This window comes from Pseudorca crassidens, chromosome 1 (assembly GCF_039906515.1).
Source record: "Pseudorca crassidens isolate mPseCra1 chromosome 1, mPseCra1.hap1, whole genome shotgun sequence".
Lineage (NCBI taxonomy): Eukaryota > Metazoa > Chordata > Mammalia > Artiodactyla > Delphinidae > Pseudorca > Pseudorca crassidens.
In genome coordinates this window covers 143,112,397-143,133,161 of record NC_090296.1, presented here as the reverse complement: position 1 = coordinate 143,133,161, position 20,765 = coordinate 143,112,397, and the positions used below count along the sequence as shown (strand labels likewise).

Genomic DNA, 20,765 nt, shown 5'->3' with positions numbered 1-20,765 from the left:
ATTGGAGGTATAAGCAACTCTTAAACATATCCACATGGCATGTTTTTAATTAAAATAGGGACCACAGTCTGTACCATCTAATTTTTATATGCTTGGAGATTGCCAACTCATTACCATACTGGCCCAAGCCAAACAGAAGGAAGAAGAAGCAATGGTACAAAAGCACAATTGGATTTAATCTAGCATGAAGGATTTTTATATTCTCTGTGAAAGTATTAATTAATACTTCATTTGTATCCTAGCTCATTTCCACAGGGCTCCGAAGCAACTGTGGATTGGGTTTATCTGCTCCAGGAATGGTTGCTGGGTGAGCCACTGGGAGTGGCTCCTTTCCTCCCAAGTCCACCTGGAAGCAGCATGTACTTTGACCATGGGACCCCCAAGATCTCATTGAAGTTTTCTCAGCTGTAGCCCTAAGCCCAGCTCCGCCTTGGGAGCTCAGTGTTGTCATGAATTAAGCCTCACTTCCTCCCTCTCTCTGGAACAGTGTTGCATATCAGCTCCTGGCAGAGTCATGATTCTGTGGTGTCAGGGAAGGGCAGTGGCGAGAGGGCAGGGACAGGGCATTGCGTTGACTCTCTGGATGGCACATTTCGTATTTCCATGCAATGACGAGGCCTTAGAAATGCAGAAGGATAACATTCAGTGGAGGGACAAGGCACTAGGCAGTGGCTTCCAGCCAGAGCTTGGTGAGAAGAGACCATTATTGCTTTTAGAATGTGTAACCTGTCTTGGGCCAAGGTCCAGTGGGCCAAAGACCCCTCATTTCCTCTCAAGTAATGCCCTTGTCATGGGAGTGTCCTGAGAACCATGGCTTTTGATTTTCTTCTCTCACCTGGACCCTGTGACCTAGAGGCAAGCTTTTTGGTGTTGACCTGGGGCCTTTTGGTGTTTGCTGCAAAACAATCATTTTCAAAATTATGTCTGAAGCCATGAAACTTTTTTTTCAATGGAATCTTAGGTAGAAGCCTTGTATAATAAAGCAGGGTTTCCCAGCCTCGATGCTGTGGACATTTGGGGCTGATAATTCTTTGTTGTGGGCATGCTGCCCTGTGCATTATTGAAATGTTTAGGAGCATCCCTGTGGATGCCGGTGTCACTTCCTGTCCCCCAGTTGTGACCACCAAAAGTGTTTCCAGAGACATTGTCAAATGTCCCCTGGGGGGCAAAATCGCCTCCAGTTGGGAACCATTGTATTCAAGGGACTAAAGTGGAGGTAATTAAAGTAGGGATGGGAGCCTGGAGTCACACTGAAAGCAAGGCTTCAGGTCTCTGTGGGGCAGCTACCACCACACACTGCCTGAGCAGACAGACGCAGGATCTGGCGGTCCCACTGACCCATGTTCCTGGCATCGCTCTGAGTTCTTGTCTCCCCACAGCGGCAGCAGGCTCTGCTCGGGGGGGCTGGTGCAGCCTGTGGTCCTGGAACAGGGTGACCAGTGACTGCCCCGTACAGGGCTCAAGGGCCTAACCTTCCTTCAAAAACATCATTCTTGATTGTTTTTCAAATGACAAAATCAGTGCTCCGTGAAAACAACCTGGACGACCCAGAAAAGCACACAAAAAGAAGTCACATGTAACTGTACTAGGCGGAGGGAACCACTGTTTACCACAAACCAAACCAAAGCAGACTGCTCTCATACTTTATCCATTTATTATTTTTAGAGCCTGCCTTTTAAACTTAAAACTCATGGCCTCCCTATTAGCACAAAGCAGCCAGCAGAGTTACCATAACTGACCCCCCGGGCTGGTACCAAGTGGTGAGTCATCGAGAAAACTTGGCAGGTGCCCTGCCCACGTCAACTGCAAATGTCAGGCTGCACCTTCGCCACCCTGCTTTTCCCTGGGAACCCGCTCTGCACTGCCGTCTGTGCATCCTCTGAAGCTGTTTATAATTTCTGCTTGAACAGTTTTCCTGGAGGTCATGAATGACAGGTTTACTGTCCCTCCACCCTTCTGCCCCTTGGAGTTTTTAATCAATGATTGCTGAGAGGTGACAACTTCCAGCAGAACCAGCTTGCCCTTTTTAGCTTGAAAACTGAGAAAAGATTGCTCAGCCTCTACAAAACCCAGGTTTAAAAACAATCATCACAGGCACTACCTGAAGACTGACTGTGCATCCCAGCTGCCGAAAGGGCTTTTTAACATAGCCTTTCAATCTTCATGTCCTTCTTATGATGAAGGTATTTCATTGATATTATCCCCATTTGACAGATGACGAAACTGAGGCACAGACAGGTGAAGTAACCTGGACAGGGTCACATAGTATCCTGGCAGCCTGGCGCTACGCAGGTCAGCAACCTTTTTCTGTAAAAGGCCAGAAAGTCAATATTTTAGGTGAGTCTCTGCAGCTCCATCTCACCTCCATCTTTGTGGGGAAAAGTGGTCACAGAAAAGAGTAAATGAGTAGATATGAAAATGGACATTTATATTTCATATACTTTTTTTATTTTTGCCGTACGCGGGCCTCTCACTGTTGTGGCCTCTCCTGTTGCAGAGCACAGGCTCCGGACGCTCAGGCTCAGCGGCCATGGCTCACAGGCCCAGCCGCTCCACGGCATGTGGGATCTTCCCAGACCGGGGCACGAATCCGTGTCCCCTGCATCGGCAGGCGGACTCTCAACCACTGCGCCACCAGGGAAGCCCTCATATACTTTTCACATGTCACAGAATAGGATTCTACTTTTGATTTTTAAGAAAATGTAAAAACGATTCTTCCTTCTCAGGCTGTACAGAAATGAGCGGTGGGTTGGAATTTGTAGTTTGCTGGCCTGGCTCTGGAGCCCCAACTCCTAACCACACTGTTGCACCGTTGCTGTAAAAGTGCTATTCCCCCATGTAGGAAAACTCAGACCCAAAAGAGGATGCAGGGACCATATGCTATTGACCAGGGAGTCCTTTGCACCAAGGACTTCAGCCATTGTCCTGCCATGTCTCGGTGTGTGCCTATGCAGGGGAAGGGTCATTTGTGGGCATAAGGACAGGAGGGCTGAGAGGGGTAAAGTATTAGAATGCAATAATGACTGACAACTCAGCCATAATAAAAACACATTTCTGGAATTCTAATGTGGGCTCAGAAAAATGATTTCATTTATTTAAACAACTTGATTGACAGCTGCTTGTTGGAAGTAGATTCTTGTCTGAAGCTGGGCTCCCATGAATGAATGGCCACCTGCAGAAACACTGCAATCTATTTGGTGGTTTACATGGACCGAGGCACCAGTGAATACTCTGGGTGGGAGTGGGGCTGGCCCAGGTCCTTCTACCACTTCTGGCCTTCCTTTTCATCTGACATGGAGCCAGGGTCCCTGCCCTGGCGAGACCAGACCAAGCAAACTGTCGTGGGGCCATGAGGCTTCCAGGGAGAAGGCTTTGGAGTTGGAATTCAGTACTGACCTGGCCACCTGGTCCATGTCCCCAGCAGATGCCAGTGTGTCTGGCTGCTTAGCAGGGGCTCCGAGAGAATGTGGTACAAAAAGGGCTCTTGGCATACCTTGTTACTGCGCGACTCTGAAATGCTTCCAGAGGCCCTGGCTACCACCTCCCTGTGGCCTTCCTGGCTCCAGCTCCAGTTGATGGCAGATGGCAGAGCCACGGGTGGGGTGGGGCTAGGGAGGAGACGTCTGGGGGAGGTGGCTGCCACTTTTCTGTGCCTCGGGTAGCTCTGTCCCAGGGTGAGCTGTCACTTCTTTTCCCTCCTTGCAAAGAGCAGGCTTAGACTTTGGGGGCACTGACAGGAGAGTCAGATCCCAGGAGGGTAGCTTGGGCAGCGGGAAGCCTTTTCCCGTGGCCCCTTGAAGCTCCTTGGGGTAGCGGGTGTGTATGAATGGTCTTCGCTCAGACAGCTCTAGAGCTGGAAAGGACCTTGGTAATCAACAGTCTGATGGTTCTCCACCTTGACACCAAAAGCAGTAACGAGGATGTTTGTCCCTGGTGTTTTGTCAATATAAAACAAACAAATAAACGAACAAAGGAAATCAAGTGCATACCCATGATAAGCCCTTCCATGCTAACAGTACTTTCAAGAATTCCTTTGCTTTGGGCTGGAATTTATCCACTGGGTGAGTCAGCACTGCTTTATGCCTGTTGATAAAAAGCTCTGGTTAACGGTGATTTATATCTTGGATTAATAAATCCGAGAAGATGAATTAATTATTACTTAATAAATGTGTGTGCTTTTTTGATACATGTTTAGGGAGCTAAATATGAAGACTCTTGGGAGTAAGTTCTAAAACGAGATCTTTGTGAAGAGATGGGGGTGAAACTGCTGATCTGGTGCAACCCTCTGTCTTTACAAATGAGGACACCAGAGGCCCAGAGAGCTGAAAGCTCACGTTCAAAGCCACAGCTGCTTAAGTCACAGAGATGAGGCTGGAATCAGGCTTCTCGGCTGCCAGCCTCATGTTCTTTCCATGACACCCAGGCCTGTGGTCACCCCTCCTTTGTGGAGTTGATTCTGCCTTATCAAGCCATTGATGTTCTTGAACTCCAGATGGATTGGGCCGTGGTCACCCAAAGGGGGTCATCAATGTCTGGCCCCTGGGGGACCCTGAGGAGGTGTGTGTTCCTTCTGGGCTTTTCCACTCCCAAGCCATGTTCACCAGCAAGCCCCCCTACACACTCCCTTTATTTAAACCATGTCATTTGTATTGTCTTTACAGGCAGGAACTTAAGAAAACAAGCCTGTCCTTTAAACAATCCTATATATGAAAAAATGAAAGAGAATGGAAGGAAACTAAGTCAGGAAGGCCCACAGGGAGATTGGATCTCAAGAATTTAAAGAGTAGTTTTTCTGGAGCTGAGGGGGGAACGTTAAATGCTGTCCATGCGTTTGGCGCTTGGGATCCCACAGTGAGCCCATCAGCCAGGTGGCACGCGTGACACCACACTGGGGAAGAAACCGGCTCAGAGATAATTGGCGACTTGGTGGAAATCCTGGCTCATGGGTGGCTGCTCCAGGATTTGAACCCAGGTCTCTGGCACTAAAGCCAGTGCCTTTCCCGTGGCCCCTCTGCTGACCTGAACCCTGCCTTTCCTCTCCCCTGCAGACACATAGAGAACTGGCGCGGTCTGCACACGCTCAACGCCGTGGACATGGAGCTCTACACCGGCCTCCAGAAACTGTGAGTGCACCAGCTCCCGGGGTGTGTGGGGAGTGGGATGGGCTAGGGCTCAGCCCATAGTTTGGGTTTCAAAGCAGGACCTGAACCCAGGTCTCCTGGGCTAGCCCTCTGCTTGGCTGATGGTCCCCGTGGAGCAGGAAATTTGCAGTCACCTCCTCCTTTGGATTCAGTGCAAGTAGCTGTGGGAGATTTGGGGTGGAAGGGAAGAGGCACAAAGTGGGTGGCAGCGCAGTAGTCGTGGACCAGATTCTTACCCACTTGCCAGGACGGGCACATCCCTCACCCTGACCCAGGTCCCAGTGGGGTGTGAGCCCAGATGCCTCCCACTGGACCCCCTCAGTTGGATCACCCAGTGACGACTGATGATGAAGAGATGCGTTCAGTTCACCGGGTGGCTGCCGTCCAGTCTTGGCCTCACTGGCTGTCAGCCTTGGCCCAGAGCAGAGATGTTTCTCTGCTCCATAAGCTCTACTGAACATCTTTTTCTCTCTCTCCAGGACCATCAAGAACTCAGGACTTCGGAGCATCCAGCCCAGAGCCTTTGCCAAAAATCCCCACTTGCGCTATATGTAAGTAGAGCTGAGAGCTGGGACCCGGGCCTTAGAGAGTGGGTGGGTGAGGTCATAGGGCGGGAGAGAGTCCTGGGCTGTGAAGCCCAAGGCCTGAGATCTGGACCCGGCTTTGCCACTGTGTCCTGGGGCAAGTCCCTTCACTTCTCTGGACCTGAGATTTTGCCTTTTAACACAACGGGTTTGGATTTGATGATCTGTAAGTTTCCTGTTGGATGGAAGAGCCTAGGACCAAGGATTAGCGGGAGGGAGTGTCTCTTCACTCCCAAGTGTGTTCACTTCCTGTGATGAAATTTGCAATCGTATTGGAATGTAAATGAGAGGAAATTCCCCATATAAGTGTAGTGTGTGATGTGAGTACTATACTTCTGAGACCATGTGTAGGTCCGTAAGTGTGTGTGTGTGTGTGTATGTGTGTGTGTGTGTGTGCACTGGGGTGGTGGCGTGGGGTTTGGAAGGGGGAAAGCAGGGCCAGGCCACGTGTCATGTCGAAATAGATTCTGGGTTCAGTGGAGAAGAGCTCTGAAAAGCAGAGACACCTGTATATAAGGTCACACAGCTTTGGGACAAGCTGGAGGTGACATGACCCTGGTGGGATCCCCATGTCACCTGATCCCCTGGGGGGGTGTGCCCCCCTCCTCTCCCCTCTCCCCTCCCACCACTGCCATGTCTGGTGGTGGAGGGGCCTCCTGGCATTCGGCTCTGTCTAGACCTGTAGGGGTGGAATCACACGAGCTTGGTGTTTCCTCTCCAAGCCTAATTCTGGGCTGAAGACTCTGGGATTAGACGGGAGGACCACCATTTCCTGGGAAGAGGTGGGCTTGAAAAGAAGCCTAGGGCCAGCGATTAGGGGAAGTACCAACATGCTGCACCTGTTGGGGGTCCTTACTGTTCGGTCAAGCCTTCTTTTCAGATGGTGACCATTTTGGACATCTGCTGGGCATGTTCTCCAAGAGCAGAGATTCCATAGGAACCAGGGGGATGGAGTCTACTGTATTTGGGGAGAAAATGGAGGAATGGTGTGCAGATGAATCTTTCCTTTGGCCACTTGAGAGTTGTACTGGCCCAGGCACTTTGCACTTGAAGGGCATCCCGGCTGCATAGGAGTCTCACAGGAAGAGACACAGCACCCAAGGGAAGTGGAGGGGAGGTAGAGAAAAAGAAAAGTCGTGGAGAATTGCAGTGGGTGAGTTGTTTCTCTTCTGGGGGGCCCTGGCCTCACCCCCGGGCCTCTGTGTGTTTTCCCAAGCATGTAGTGAGTGCTTGGTAAATATTTTTTTAATCAGTTATGGCCACCCCTGCTTTGTGCTGAACTTTCTTTCCTTTCTCTGGACATAGCACACTGTATGGCCACTGATGTAGTACCTGTGGGGAACTGAGGCCTCCCCTGCAGCTGTCTCATTTAGCCATTGCCGCCTTGCCCTAATTGAGTCTCTGTGGTGGGATTCTTCTGATGTGTGTTCTTCGCAGCTGGGGGCATAGCTGGGACCAGAGGAGGGCCTTGGACCGGATGTTCCAGGTGTTTATTTTATTGGGGATTTGAGTTTCAATGTAAACTATCCCAGGAGAAGAAGCTTTTGACCTCTGAGAAGTCTCCTTTTCACACTAACTCATACAAGGGTCACAAAGCCAAATGCCCACGGCGGACCAGGTGGGGAGAGTGGAGGCTGGGGACCATGTGTTCCCCCCGAGAGGCAGCCTGTAAGCAATTCCAGCTGACTGCTGCCATGAGGAGGTGGGGCCTCGGGTTGCCAGATTTACTGCTTTTTTTTTTTTCAAGAAGAGCTGGAGGTCCAGTGAAACCTTTCAAGTTTTAAATACTGGTAACTAAAAATAAAATCTCTCAACTCATGGGCCAGGCAGAACTACTCTGTGGGCAGAATATGACACATGGAGTGCCAGTTTGCAGTCTAGGGTCATACTTTGGACAGAAGCTGCCAGCATAGGAGAGGCTCTGTCCCTTTTGACGACAGTGGCTTGGTGCTCAGAGCCTGCTAGGGCACTGTGTCACCCGAAGCTCGTAGGGCAACTGAGAGGGCTTCCGGACCCATCATGTTTCCATGGGCTACAGAGGTGGGGGGAGATGCATCTTGGGTTAAAGGTGTCTCTGAAGTTGGGTTGTACTAGAACCTGTCTTTGAATACCCTTGAGATCCCAGAAGAGGGCTGCGACCCACCATCTCTTCTGAGATGATCTGGGTCTGCTGGCTGGTGGCAGTGACGGGCTGGTGGGGTTTTGCAAGATTCCCAAGACTTTGGGGGCAGGAAGGGTCTGGGTGGAATAGGTTCTGATGACACCAGTGAGCCTGCCCATGACCTTGGGCACTGTTTTCTCCTGGATACATTGGCCGGCTCTTGACAAAGTACTTGGTATCGGCCACAAAGGGATCAAGAGTGAGAAAGATGGGTCACCATCAGTCCAGCCCCAGTTTGGGCCTGTCTGCATATTGGGGGCTAGTTGGATGCTCAGATCAAGGTGAGAGGGTCAGCACCTGGTCCAGGGGCTCTGATAGGCACAGTGGGGCTGCTGGAGGAGCCTGAGGATCGCAGAGAAGTGAGTTAAGAGGTCGAGGCATATGCAGTGGCTTCATCGATGGGTTGGTTTATTAACTTTTACTCCTTACGAAGACAAACCCCAAATCCTGACTGAGTGAATTTCCCGGCAGCTTCGGGACATTTTCTCCTGGCAGATGGGCCAGGTTTCTCTGCTCTCTCACAGCATCTTCTATTTCTGTCCTCTACATGCATTTACAAGTCTTCAGGCCCCAGCTGAGCAATCACAAGATGATCACTTACTCCAGCACTAATTGCCGAGCCCTGGCTTGGCGGCTTTTGTTTTCCCCCTTCTTCTTCTTTTTTCTTAGGGTGATGGCTGAGAAGTCTTTTCTTCTCCCCTCTGTACCCAATAAGAAGCCAGAAGTGAGATCATTGCCTTCTGTACCAATGTCAAGTTATCCAAATTGTTCTGATTGGTTCAACTGTCTCCCACCTCTAAGCTGCTGTTGCATCAGTCAGTGTAATTCTTTCCTGTGCCAGAAAAGGAGCCAACGATGTGAAGGCCAGGTGGTCTGCCACAAAGAAGGCTGGAGATTAGGACTCTTCAAGGTTTACGAGTGACTGACCATCTATTTTTGACCGCTTCTGTTTTCTCTTTCTTTTCTGGCGTGTGAAAAATGAAATACTGATTCCTACACATCAAGGGAAATACTTTTTTTTTTTTTTTTTTTTGCGGTACATGGGCCTCTCACTGCTGTGGCCTCTCCCATTGCAGAGCACAGGCTCCGGACGCGCAGGCTCAGCGGCCATGGCTCACGGGCCCAGCCGCTCCACGGCACGTGGGATCCTCCCGGACCGGGGCACGAACCCGTGTCCCCTGCATTGGCAGGCGGATTCTTAACCACTGCGCCACCAGGGAAGTCCCAAGGATTCTTAAGGATAGGAATTTTCCAAGTAGGTAATTGGAATGGCTATTTGCTAATGGATGTAAAAATGGTGCCTGTTCTGGTGATGGGATGTGTTAAAGATTAAATGATACGAGGCACATACAGCACTTAGCCCAGTGCCTGTAAATAATCAGAGTTTAGAAATGGAAGCTGCTAACAGTGACGTAACTATTGTTATTACTGGCGGTGGTGATCGTGGAATCAAAGAAGAGAGATTAGGTGGCCTTGACAGGGATTCTGACCATTACTTTATTCTGGAAAAGCTGGATTTCTGTCCTGCATCTCTCTGGTGACTAGAATACTCCTATCTACAATCTCTCTGATGACTTTCTTCCTTGAATACTGATGAATAAACTCTGATAGATTCTCTGTGGTCTCCGTTTAGTCCCCCTTGCTCTAGACTGTATGTAGACCCCTCTTAGCCCTGGTAGTTTCAGAAAGGATCCACCCAGTGGCAGTTGATGAGCTTACGCTTTATTTCCATCTTGAGACCACACCCACTAACACTAGTGAACTTGGATCGGTTGCTGAATCTTCTACCCGCCCCCCCCCCCACCCCGCCGGCAGCTGACTCATCTCTTCCTTCCTGGGGTTTGTTTTCTCTGCGGTGTCTCACATAGAGACCAGATCGCCACAGTCTGGGGTCCCCATAAGTAGAGTCATGGCGATGTCTACCTATGAACTGCACTCAAGTGATGGTACTTCCTTTCATCTGTAGAGCGCTTCATGGTTTCAAAGTACTTTCTCCTATGTCATCTCCTTTAATCCTCTTACCATCCTGGGTTGGGGAGTGCGGTAGGCAGCCTTCTTTTATAGCCCAGAAGACAGGTCCAGAGAGGATCTGATTTCTAAGTACCAGAAATACAACTGCACCAAAGTCCTCTGATTCTCTTTCCAGAAATCTTTCTACTGTAGCTCATGGGCCAGAAGGGACAATGTTTTTCACTGAAGCAATTAAAAATTTTTCTTAACATTTTTACAGAATTGCATAAAAAATGCAGGTATCTGAGGAGAAGAGGGAACAGCTAATACTGATTGAGAACTTTACTACGTGCCAAGGACTGGACCTGGTGCTTTGGCAAATATGATCTCACCCCTCAGGGTAACTATAAGTTAGGGTTCCCCTATCCCCATTTCATAGATGAGAACACTGAGGCTCAGAAGTCATAACTGAGTTCCCCCAAGGTCATATAGTAGTTAGTGGAACAGCCAGGATTTGGACTCTGATCCTTTTGACTCTGAAGTCCCTGGACTTTTCTACTTCCTAGGCATGTTTTGTTTCTCTGTCTAGTTTTCACAGCAAGAATTCCTTATGGGGGGCAGGTGGAGGAGAGTCTTTAAAGTTTTATTAGAGAGCCGCTATCTCCCCTGGGAGATTTAGCACCATCCATCCTCAAAGAGCTCTGTTGAGAAAGCTCTGTTTCATTTCTTTTCCTATTCAGGTCAAATCCTATAACAACAGCTACGTTACGACCTGAATATCTTTGCTGTAAGAAATTTCTTAACGTTAGCCTGTGGCCCACTTACTTCCAAGAATATGTAATGTAAGATTCCAGCAAGCCAAAAGAATTTATTTAATCCCTTAGAGTTGTTGTGCTGGGATCTTTCTTGTGTTCAGTTGCTTGATTTCTCTCCCTAAGTCACACTGTTATCCCTCTTTGTTGTAAGCAAACATGCACGAGGTCTTCAGCTGAGAGAGCCAGCCCAGAGCTGACCTGTGTGGGCGGGGAATGGGGTGGGGAGGGGAGAATGTCCAGATTTGGGCACGATTGTGTCAACAGTGTCATGTTCACAAGGAGAGAAAGGCAACGACACTGGGCAGGTAGGAAAAGAGGAAGTGGCCAGAGTCCCTGCCCTTTCAGGACACGGCTGAGTCAGCAACACATTTCTCCTGAGACCACTGGGGTGAACATGTGGTGAGATTGATTTATTACGCATTGTAAATTACTTGGTGTTCTCTCTCCTTGAAATAACCACCCCATCCTGGGTTCCAAGACAATGTGTAGATATTGTATCAGTAGACTTTTGCCTCCTCTTGCCCCTTACCTCTGCACTGATTTTTCTCCAAGTCCCAAAGGGGTTGTAACTGGCACACTTGTCCCATGACCTTTTCTTTGCACGTGCCCTTCCTCCTCTCTCTTAGATGCAGCACTTAGCCGTTGAACGCTGTGTAGCTAACAGTTAGGAGTGTGGGCTTTGGAGATGGAAAGGCCAGCGTTCAAATCCTAGATTTACAAGTCCATGTCCTAGAGCTTCCGTGAGCTTTGAAGGGAATATAATAGTTCCCACTTCACGGGATTGTTCTGAGCTTTAAATGAGACGATGCTCGAAAAGTGCTTAAGGCAGTGCTTTACGAAAGACTCAGTAGTTTTGCTGTTATTAATGACTTCGCCCCTGCTCATTGGTCTCTGATTTCACAGAATCATAGATAGTTAAAGGTGGAAGAGACTTTAGCGCTAAACCTGTACATTTATATTCCTAGCCCTGTTCCCATCCTGGCCCTTTGGACTCATAAATCAAACTGCCTCCCTGGCATCTCTACTTGGGTGGCTAAGACACAAGGCAGACTTGACTTGGCCAAAACAGAATTCGTGGTTTCATTCCACATCCTCACTCCAAACCCTCAGTGTTTCGTGTTTCTCTAAGTGGTACCATCCACCAAATTGCTGAGGCCAAAACCTTAGGAGTCATTTTTGACTCTTCTCTTCCCTTTCCCTGCCCTCCTTCACTCTTCCACCATTCAATTCATCAAGTCCATAGGATACTTTATAACCATCCACTTCCCTCTCCCTCCACATAGACTGTCTTGATCCAAGCCACCTGGCTCTATGATGATGGCCTCCTAACGGGTTTTATTGCCTCCGCTTTGTCGCCTACATTTCATTCCCAACACAGTTGCCAGAGTGATATTTTAAACACATAAATCGGATCCTGTCACTCTGCTGCTTAAAGCCCTCCAATTACTTCTCGCTTTACTTATAATAAAAGCTAAACCTCTTACTGTGGCCACGGGATTCGAGTTGATTTGGTTTTCATCTCCCTCTTCACCTTCCTTGCTCTCTTCTCCCTGGCCCTCTGCTGCAGCCTATGAACGTTTCTTTCAATCCCTTGAACACACCAAGCTCATGTTCCCCTTGGAGGCTTGGTGCTTGCTGATCCATCCAACCCATATGAATATCCTGCCCCAGATCTCTGCAGGGCTGGGTCCTTCTCATCATTCCCTCCAACGTCTCTCTCAGCAAGGCCTCTGTGGCCTCCCAATCTGAGTGGCCTTTCTTCACTTCACTCTTTGCTACATCATTTCCTTGGCCCTTATTACTTTTTTTTTTTTAATCATTATCAGTTTATTATAAAGGATGTTAGAAGGGATACTCCTTGGCCCTTATTACTTTTGATGATCTGAAGGTATGTCATCATTCAGTTACTTGTTTATACTCTGTCTCCCCCACTAGAATGAACTTCCTTGGAGCAGGGACTTGGGGCCACTGCTGTGGCTCCAGCACCTAGAATAACGCCTGTCACATGGTCAGTGGTCCTCGGCTATTTGTTGAGTGTGTGAGTGACTCTGCTCTGCCATGATCATTCTATGGAGTTTCTTCCCATAAGAATCCTCATACACACATGCATACATCATTTCTCACGCATTTTCAGGGATTTACAGACTCCCCTTGGACCCTGGGTTAAGAACCCTTTCCAAGGATGTCCTAGAGAGAGGTGTGTGGTTTCTGGGATGTGAGGTATTATACCTAGCAGGTCTTAGCCATTTAAAAGTTATTATACCAGATGTGACAAATGAGATTTATATTATGCCATATTCTCATGGGCATAAAAGAATGCCTTCATAGTTTATAATCTCCAGTATGGTAAAGATAAGTCAGGAATATACTGGTGTGGGGTTTCTTTGGGGGACAATGAGAAAACATTCTAAAATGGATTATAGTAAGGGTTGCACAACTCTGTGAATATACTAAAAACCAGTGAATCGCACATTTAATCAGGTGACTTGCATCATATGTGAATTTTATATCAATAAAACTGATGAGTGTGTACATGTGTGTATGTGTGTGTGTGTATCTCACATCCTTCCTTAGCAGAAGCTTTCAGGGCCTGTGTGTGGACCAGGGCCCCTGGTCCATCGTGTCTTTTTGCCCTCTGCCATGGGATAGAGGATGTTAATGTTCCAGACAGAGGCTGTTCTATTAGCCTGAGTCTCGCTGGGGAGGTTATGGGAGCAAAGCCACAGCTGACCTTCTGCGGACATGGAGTAGGAGAAAGAAAGAAACTTTTGCTGTGGTAAAAAAAGGAGAAAAGGATAAACCAGGAACGATGGTGGCTGTAATCAGTGCATGGGGTGGGTAGGCTACCAAGGAGTGCATACTGTACTCACTCTTGGTGCCTTTGCTGCCATCCTATTTCTTTCAGTCCTACTCGAGAGGGTCTCAGAACACAAGTGAGAGGGATGCTACTGCAGGATGGCTTTGAACGTCCTCTAATTTACATGTATAGAAAGGAAAATCGTAAGCAAGTGGCAGTTCTTTATTAGAGCTTGGGGGTTATTTGTGACAAAGCTGTGATCGCTCACAACTTTGAAGCACTGTACCTTCTCCAGCCTTCCAATACAAGGCAGTGGAGGGGCCACTGGTTTAACCTGTAAGTGTGACAGTGGATCAGCGGTGGAGCAGCTTAGAAGGCTTCATGGAGGAGGTGGCCGTGGGGTCGGCATTGTAGGAGGTGTGGGTTTGGATGGGTGGATGGCCTGCTTATGGCACAGGGGCTGCTGCTCACCGTGGGATGAGTACAGCCCTTTTCCTGTTTTGGAATTTCTCCCAGAGCTGTGTAGACACATGTTCATGGTTCCAGGCCATCTAGTCTGGCCAGCAGGTAAATGCTGAAAGAATTCCAAGGGAACAGGACTTGGAAATTGAGCCATGTGTCAAGGCGGTGGGATTTTTGCAATCTAATGATGTGGGAAGCTTGAGTCAGGAAGGGAGAAGGTGCTGAACTTTGGGTCCACACGCGTGTGGGGAGGGGCTTGGGCCCTGATTGCCTGTCAGTTGTGAGAGGTACTATTTGGCTATGACAGTGCTAGATGATCACACCTTACACATGGCTTTGCTCTTTCTCTGGGTTATCTGTGACCCTGGATAAGCTGTGTAGCCCATTTAATCTGTTTCCACATCTGTAAAATGAGGTAGTGTTACCAAATGGCCCAGACTTGGCCTCATCGAATTTTGGGAAGTTCTTCCTGGAAGAAAAGTGGCATCTGGGGCCATCAAAGACGAGGCCAGAGGAAAGCTATTTTCAGCTTATTCTGGCCCTCGCCTCCGCACTACTTCTCTGGTAGGCATTCCAATGCAGTGAGTTCCAAGGACATCTAGAAAACACTGATTATATATCAGGCATTAGCCTATATGCACATTATATGTCATTTTATGTTCATAGCAGCAAGTGGCCACCATCATTGTCTCCATTTTACAGATAGGGAATTAAAGGCACAGAGAGGTTAAGTGACTTGCCTACATTTACACAGCTACTCAGTGGCAGAGACAGAAGCCAGCCCTAGGTGGGCTGCCTCTAGAGCTCCAGAACCTGTTGTCTTCATAACTCCACTCTACCGTCTGTTCACCGTGGCCAACTCAGGTCCGACCAGGGCTGGTGTCAGTTCTCTGGAACCCAGCTGGAGAGGAAGGTCAGGCAATAAGCTTCAGAGCAGCACTTCTCAGAATGGGGGAATATTTTGGCAGGACTGTGGGAGACTACTAAGGAAGTCCCTGAAACCAAGTCCTTTACACGTGGTTGCCAGCAAGGTCTAGGGGAGCTGGCAATGCCCTTTAGCCTGCTGGCTGGCACTCAAGAGGGCCATTATCAGGTAGTCACAGAGTATGAGTGCTCAACAAAGAGAACAGCGCAGGTGGGGATAAATCCACACTTATGATATGTGCCTGCAGGAACACCAGACATTCAATCTGCCCGTTTCCAGGGCAGCATGGGGCTGCTTTCCATGTCACCAGCCCTGGCTGTGTTTGGCCCCAGTCCCAGATAGGACCATATCTGTAGGTGGCAGACCCCATTACAAGATCTGGCTATGGGAGTGGGAAAGGAGGGGATGTGGACCAGATTATGTGAACTCTGAGGCCCGAGCTCGGCCATCTCATGATTTCGCGCCCACTTTTGCAGCTTCAACACCTGATACCTCCCAGTGCAGTCGAGTGGTGTTATTTCTGCCTGGATCCCTGCATTCTTCCCATATCCCAGCTCCTGTGACATCTGATGACTTCAGACAGGGCCTTTGCTGTCTTTTAAATGGATCCTTTTTTGGTCCTATTGAACCCAAAATGTGTTTCGTGCCCTAGAATTCACCAAGCTCCAGATTTTCAACTTGGAATTTCTTAGTCTCTACTCATTTATTTGCTGCCTTCAAAAAAAAAGTCAATTTCCAGCCCACTCACACCCTGGGTCTCCTGGGTGATTGCCCCTCTGGGACTCTGGGAAGGATTTGCTCCTTGGGCCCTCGTGAGGCAGGTGGCAAGCTTCCTAAATAGAGTTTCTTTTTTTCTGTTCCATTTGTGTCTCTCCTCCAGACTCCCCGTGGTCCTGGGATTACTCACGTCTTCCTTGATAATTTCTGTTCACTTTGTTTTGCGGACAACATTCTGATCCACCCGGGACAGACCCAATGTGACCCAGACTGTATGGCCACACACCTCCCTTGCCGGCCATTGTCTGTGATATTTATTTTGCATTTTTTTGTAGTCAAAGCCCTACGTTCAATGTAAAGGTTGTGTTCTTTCTGATTTCAGGTATTTCCATTCTCTAGGAGCCTCCAGACTGAACTTTTAAGAGTTTTCTGTAACTTCATCAGCTTTGCCTTTCAAGACTCAGTCTCATGCTGAGTAAAAACTCTGGCCTCTGGGCTGCGTGTCTCCTAGCCTTGGGGATTAGACCATGTGCCCGTATATTCCAGCCTTGATGATCCTAGATTTTCTTTTCTTTTCCTCCCCCCTCCCCTAAGGCTTCATTACTTCCCATTTGTCCACATCTCTCTTCTCCGTTTTTCTTGTTAAGGACAGATTTAGAAAATGAGATTAGTCTCGTGGCTATTTTGGAGTCATCATTAATTTTTGTCCCTCTTCATGCTTTAGCAGGCTGGCAGTCTCGTATTTCTTCCTGGTTTCTTCTCGATGGCTTTGCGAAAGTCTCTTTTATTCCTGGGTTAACCCTTTCGTCTCTCGGGGCTTGCCTTGGTTTTGAGGAGCCTCTGCCTTTTCTGGGTGGCCGTCTAGGTGATGCAACCATCATGACTATTCTGGGTTGGAAGGGCATTGGGTCTCCCAGAGCAGGGGTAAGCCATGTGCTACCCCTGACCTAAGCTATGGCAGTCCCCTGGCTCCCAATAGGGGCTGCTCCCCACATTGACCTTGAAACCCACCTGAGGAGTCCAGGTTAGACCTGAAATACACTTTGGAGAGGTATGTCTCTCCCCCATGCTGTGCAAACTCTAGGTCTTATGACATCATGCTTCTTTCATATTAATTGCAGGTTTGAAGAATGAATGAACGAATGAATGAATGAGGGAGTAAATGAACGAGTGAAAACAGCATGTGCTTTGGAGGTGACACTGAATCTCCAGCTTTGCCAACTCTTTTACTTTGTGTTCTCGGCCAAGGAATTACGTCTCAGTATCCTTCCCAGGACGTTGGGAACGAATTCCTACCCTAACCCTACGGGCCTTTCTGTGAGGATTGAAAGAGTGAACGAACATGCAGCACCTCCCCTAGTGGCTGCCCATGGTAGGTGCTCAGTAAACAGTCCATCCTTATCCTGGAAGCTATTACAGAAGCTCAGAAGTTCAGTCCTTGTTTAAGGCATTTGGAAGCCCAAGCTCTAAACAGGTGGATCTGAGGCTCCTCTGGAATTCTAACCCAGTATGTGGGGAAACCAGAAACTCAAGGGTAAGGGAGTTAGAAAGTTGTGTTGATATGCTGGTTGGAGCCAGTGGATGCCACCCCAGCCCCTGTCCTCTGGGGCAGTGTCAAGGCCATGCACCCTTGCCAGCTCATAGGATGTATTAGAACAATGTCATTGCCAGGGAGGGGGCTTTATTAGTGTTACATTGCCATTCTCAACAAAGGAATTGAAACAGAAAAGGGGGTGTAGTGACGTGGGGTCAGGCACGTGGGGTGATGTAAGGGCCGGATTTAGAGCATGTAACTCTCGGGATCCTAAAGTCTCCATTGCTGCTTCTTCAGCCCTGTGTCCCATCCTTTTCCCTGATAGATGTTTCCATGGGTCTGTTCATGTCTCCACTGCAGAGTTTACACCTGCATCTCTTTAATGTGGTTAAGACTCTGGCATGATCTGTGATTTTGAAGCCTCTGCCCAGAATAACTCCTATCCTATTTGCATTTAGCCAGGGCTAGTTTTTTCAGCCAGAGGAGCGGAATTCTCTAGAGCTCTGCCCATGCCTGTGGTGTAAGGCACCCTTTAGGGCCACCTGCTTCTCTCTGCAAGATGGTGGACTGGTTGGATGTGGCTGCATCTGTCTTGCCTAAGCTGGGGCTTTTGCTAACAGCTGGAGTTACCCAGGGTTGGGCTTTAGGGAGGTCCCTTCAGTTCATCTGACTTTACAGAGTGATGAGGCCCCAGGAGTCCTCAGGGACCCTCCGATGGGCCTGATGGGAATCTGAACCCAGAGCCCAAGGCTTCGAGGGTGTGGTGGTCTGGCCCTTCCGCTGCTTCTCATGCCCTGGTCATGGTCAACATATTGCTACAAAGAAGCAGAGCTAGCGCAGAGCTGTTCTCTTTAGATAGCAAACAGGAGACTTCCTCTTCTACACCTGTGTCTTCCTCTATAAAATGGGTCTAATCCTGCTGTCTGCATGTCCCCCCAGAGGGTTATGATGAGGGTTGAGTGCATAGTGTTGGGAAAGACTTTGACGAGAGTGGAACCTGAGCATCGTGTTCAAGGGGACGTGGTGTCTGTAATTGATTTCCTGGGTTTGGACAGACAATACTAGGTTGTCATCTCCTTGCCAACCTCCTGGGAGCTTGGGACCACGAGCGGATGCTGCCGTGGGATGTGGTGAGGGGACCTCACCCAAATACCAAAATCTGGGAAAACATGACCAAAACACTTTATCCTCTTGGGTTTAGCTAAAAATGGAGGCAAAAAAGGAACTCTGACTCGGTTTGGTGATCACGTTGTAAGGATTTTGTAAAGAGTGTCGCTGATGCAGATGACGTCAGCCTCATCCCAAAACAAGCAACCCTGAGCCTGGCATTTAACCACTGATGTTTTGTGTCTTAGGGTCCTGTGAAGTCCACTCCCACAGGGTTATGTAGCATTTTCCCAAGATATGCATTCATTACTTCCCACCAGGTACGTCTGTTGAGGTCCTACTGTGTCCCAGGCAAAGCTGCCAAGGTAAATTACACTTAGGTCTTTGGCTTCCGGGGGCGAGAGAGAGAGGCAAAGGGTAGAGGCAGTTACTCTTCAGTGTGATGGGGACTGAGGGCTCCTGAGGAGCATTTGGCAAAGGCAGGTGTTGCATCTTTGTGGGGGGCAATTGTAGCAGGGAAGGCCCCCTGGGGTGATGACAGACAACCTGAAACCTGAGGGTGGGTGGGAGTCAGCAGCTGAAAGAGCTTGGTGGGGGGCTGGGTGGTGGGGTATTGGACGAGGACTATTGCAGGTAGAGGGAACTTCGTTCTGTACGTCCAGAGGCTTGGCAGTGAAAGAGGAAGTATGATGTGCTTGGGGGACCACAGGCCCCCACTGAACCTGAAATCAGGCTCAAAGCATGACTCCCGCCATCATCTTGCCTTCCGGGCCTTAAGTAGGCGGTACTAAAAGGTTAGAATCTTGCTTCCGGCTCTCCTGTCTCCCAGAGTGGTCCTCTGATCTAGGACCTCTCTCGCTAGGGCAGCAGAGCTCTGGGGAGTGGTTCACATCAGGGAGAGCCAGAAGAGGATGGGAAGCCAGGGCTGCAGGACAGACCCCCCCCGCCCCGCCCCGCCCTGTGTGCCCCATTTGCTGCCAGGCAGTAGGTGTCTGATGCCTCCTCACCTTCTTCCAGAGGGAGGGCTTCGGGCTTCCCTGCCCGGGGCCCCAGTCTCTTTTATACGCCAGTGTCCTAAGAGGTCTCCCCAGAGCTGTCATGCTTAACCCCATCCCAGATTGGTTTGAATATTTCAATCTGATCCTCGTGAATGTGCCTCTGATGCTCCTGGGCTAAGAGCCAGATTCCCTCAGTCTACCAGGTGAGCATGCAGCCTGGACAGAGACCGGGGTGGGACAGCGCAGTACAGGCCTGGGACCAGCCTCGGGACCTGTCCCAAGTGCTCTCCACCAACATCTCCCACGCTACCTCTTCTGCTCCCGGCCCCCGCTGCACTGTGCTTCCCTCCAAGCCTCCATCGTGCCATGCTGCCACCCTTCACGGCCTTTGCCTGTGCTGATCCCTCAGGGTGGAAGGCTTTCATCCCACCCCCAGGCTCTTTAGTTACTGCCTACCGCTTCTTCCAGTTTCAGCCCAAGGATTGGTCGAAAGCTTTCCGTGACCCGCCCCCCACCACCAACCGCCGCCATAGATGCTGTTCCCATCACTCTTCTTAGGTCCCTGTTCTTTTTCTTCCATGGCACCTGTCTCATAAAATATACATTTGAATTTAATAATTATCTTTCAATTATGTGATGTTTGTTGTCCCTGCTGGGCTGAAAGCTCCCTGAAGATAGGCATCCTGCCTCTCTCCTCTGCCACCCAGTATCCAGAACTTGGCAAGCACTGGCATGTGGCAGACACATCAGTGGATGAATGAACGGGTGACTCGATGGAAGCGCTGCATGGTCATTTGTTTCCTTTTTCTCATTGGGTAGATCCGAAGCCCAAAGGCCTTCAGGGCAATAGAAAGTAGGCTTCTGCCTTTGAGAGGCTGGACAACCTCCCCAATGCTGGTTGAGTTTGGTTCCATACCATGTCCGTGCTGCTCAGAGCCAGCTGCCCCCAGAAATGCCTGCTCCACAGGGGAAATAAGGGGCTGACCTCACTCATCCACCCAGGCACCCCAGTGTTTTCCTCCAAGAATGAAAGGGCACCTTAGTTCCTCGTCCTTTTCCATACCTGGAGAGCCCGGCTGTGGCCCAGGGGGCAGGCAGCTTATCCCTTCCAGGTGGCAGTGGGGCTGCCCTTCTGAGTGCCAGCTGTCCGTCTGCGATCAGGAGCCTCTGCCCATGCCAGCAAGGGCAGTGTTTGCAAAGAGCAGCCGTATGCTCCTTATTTATTGTGAGGAAAAGAAAACAACTTAAGACCTTGTAATTACACAGCCAGGCATGTTCTTAAATAAAGCTTAAGCATTCAGAACTCCAATTAGAATATTAATAACTGCATTCCCCAGCAGCCTTCTCTCTTTCTACTCCTTCCCTCTCCTCCCATCCTTCCTTACTCCTTTTCCCCTCTGTCTCTCTCATTGGTGCAGGTCTCTGCTGGGACCTCAGCAATCTCTGGAAAGCCTCTCTCCCCGGCTATGACTGGGCATACTTGCGAGCCCAGTCTTTTTAAAGATCATCAACACTGATCTTTTTAAAGATCATCAACAGCATTTCTTTTCTTTCTTTTCTTTCTTTCTTTCTTT

At 49.2% G+C, this 20,765-nt stretch overlaps 1 protein-coding gene across 7 annotated transcripts in view; it reads left to right on the top strand.

Annotated features, from left to right (window-relative positions):
* Positions 1-20,765, top strand: part of NTRK3 (neurotrophic receptor tyrosine kinase 3) — a 385,061-nt gene that overhangs the window by 68,646 nt on the left and 295,650 nt on the right. For all 7 annotated transcript variants that reach the window (XM_067696136.1, XM_067696126.1, XM_067696132.1 and 4 more), the window contains 2 exons: positions 5,049-5,123; positions 5,621-5,692. In XM_067696136.1, the coding sequence (XP_067552237.1) occupies positions 5,049-5,123; positions 5,621-5,692 (147 nt within the window). The remainder of the gene's footprint in view (positions 1-5,048; positions 5,124-5,620; positions 5,693-20,765) is intronic.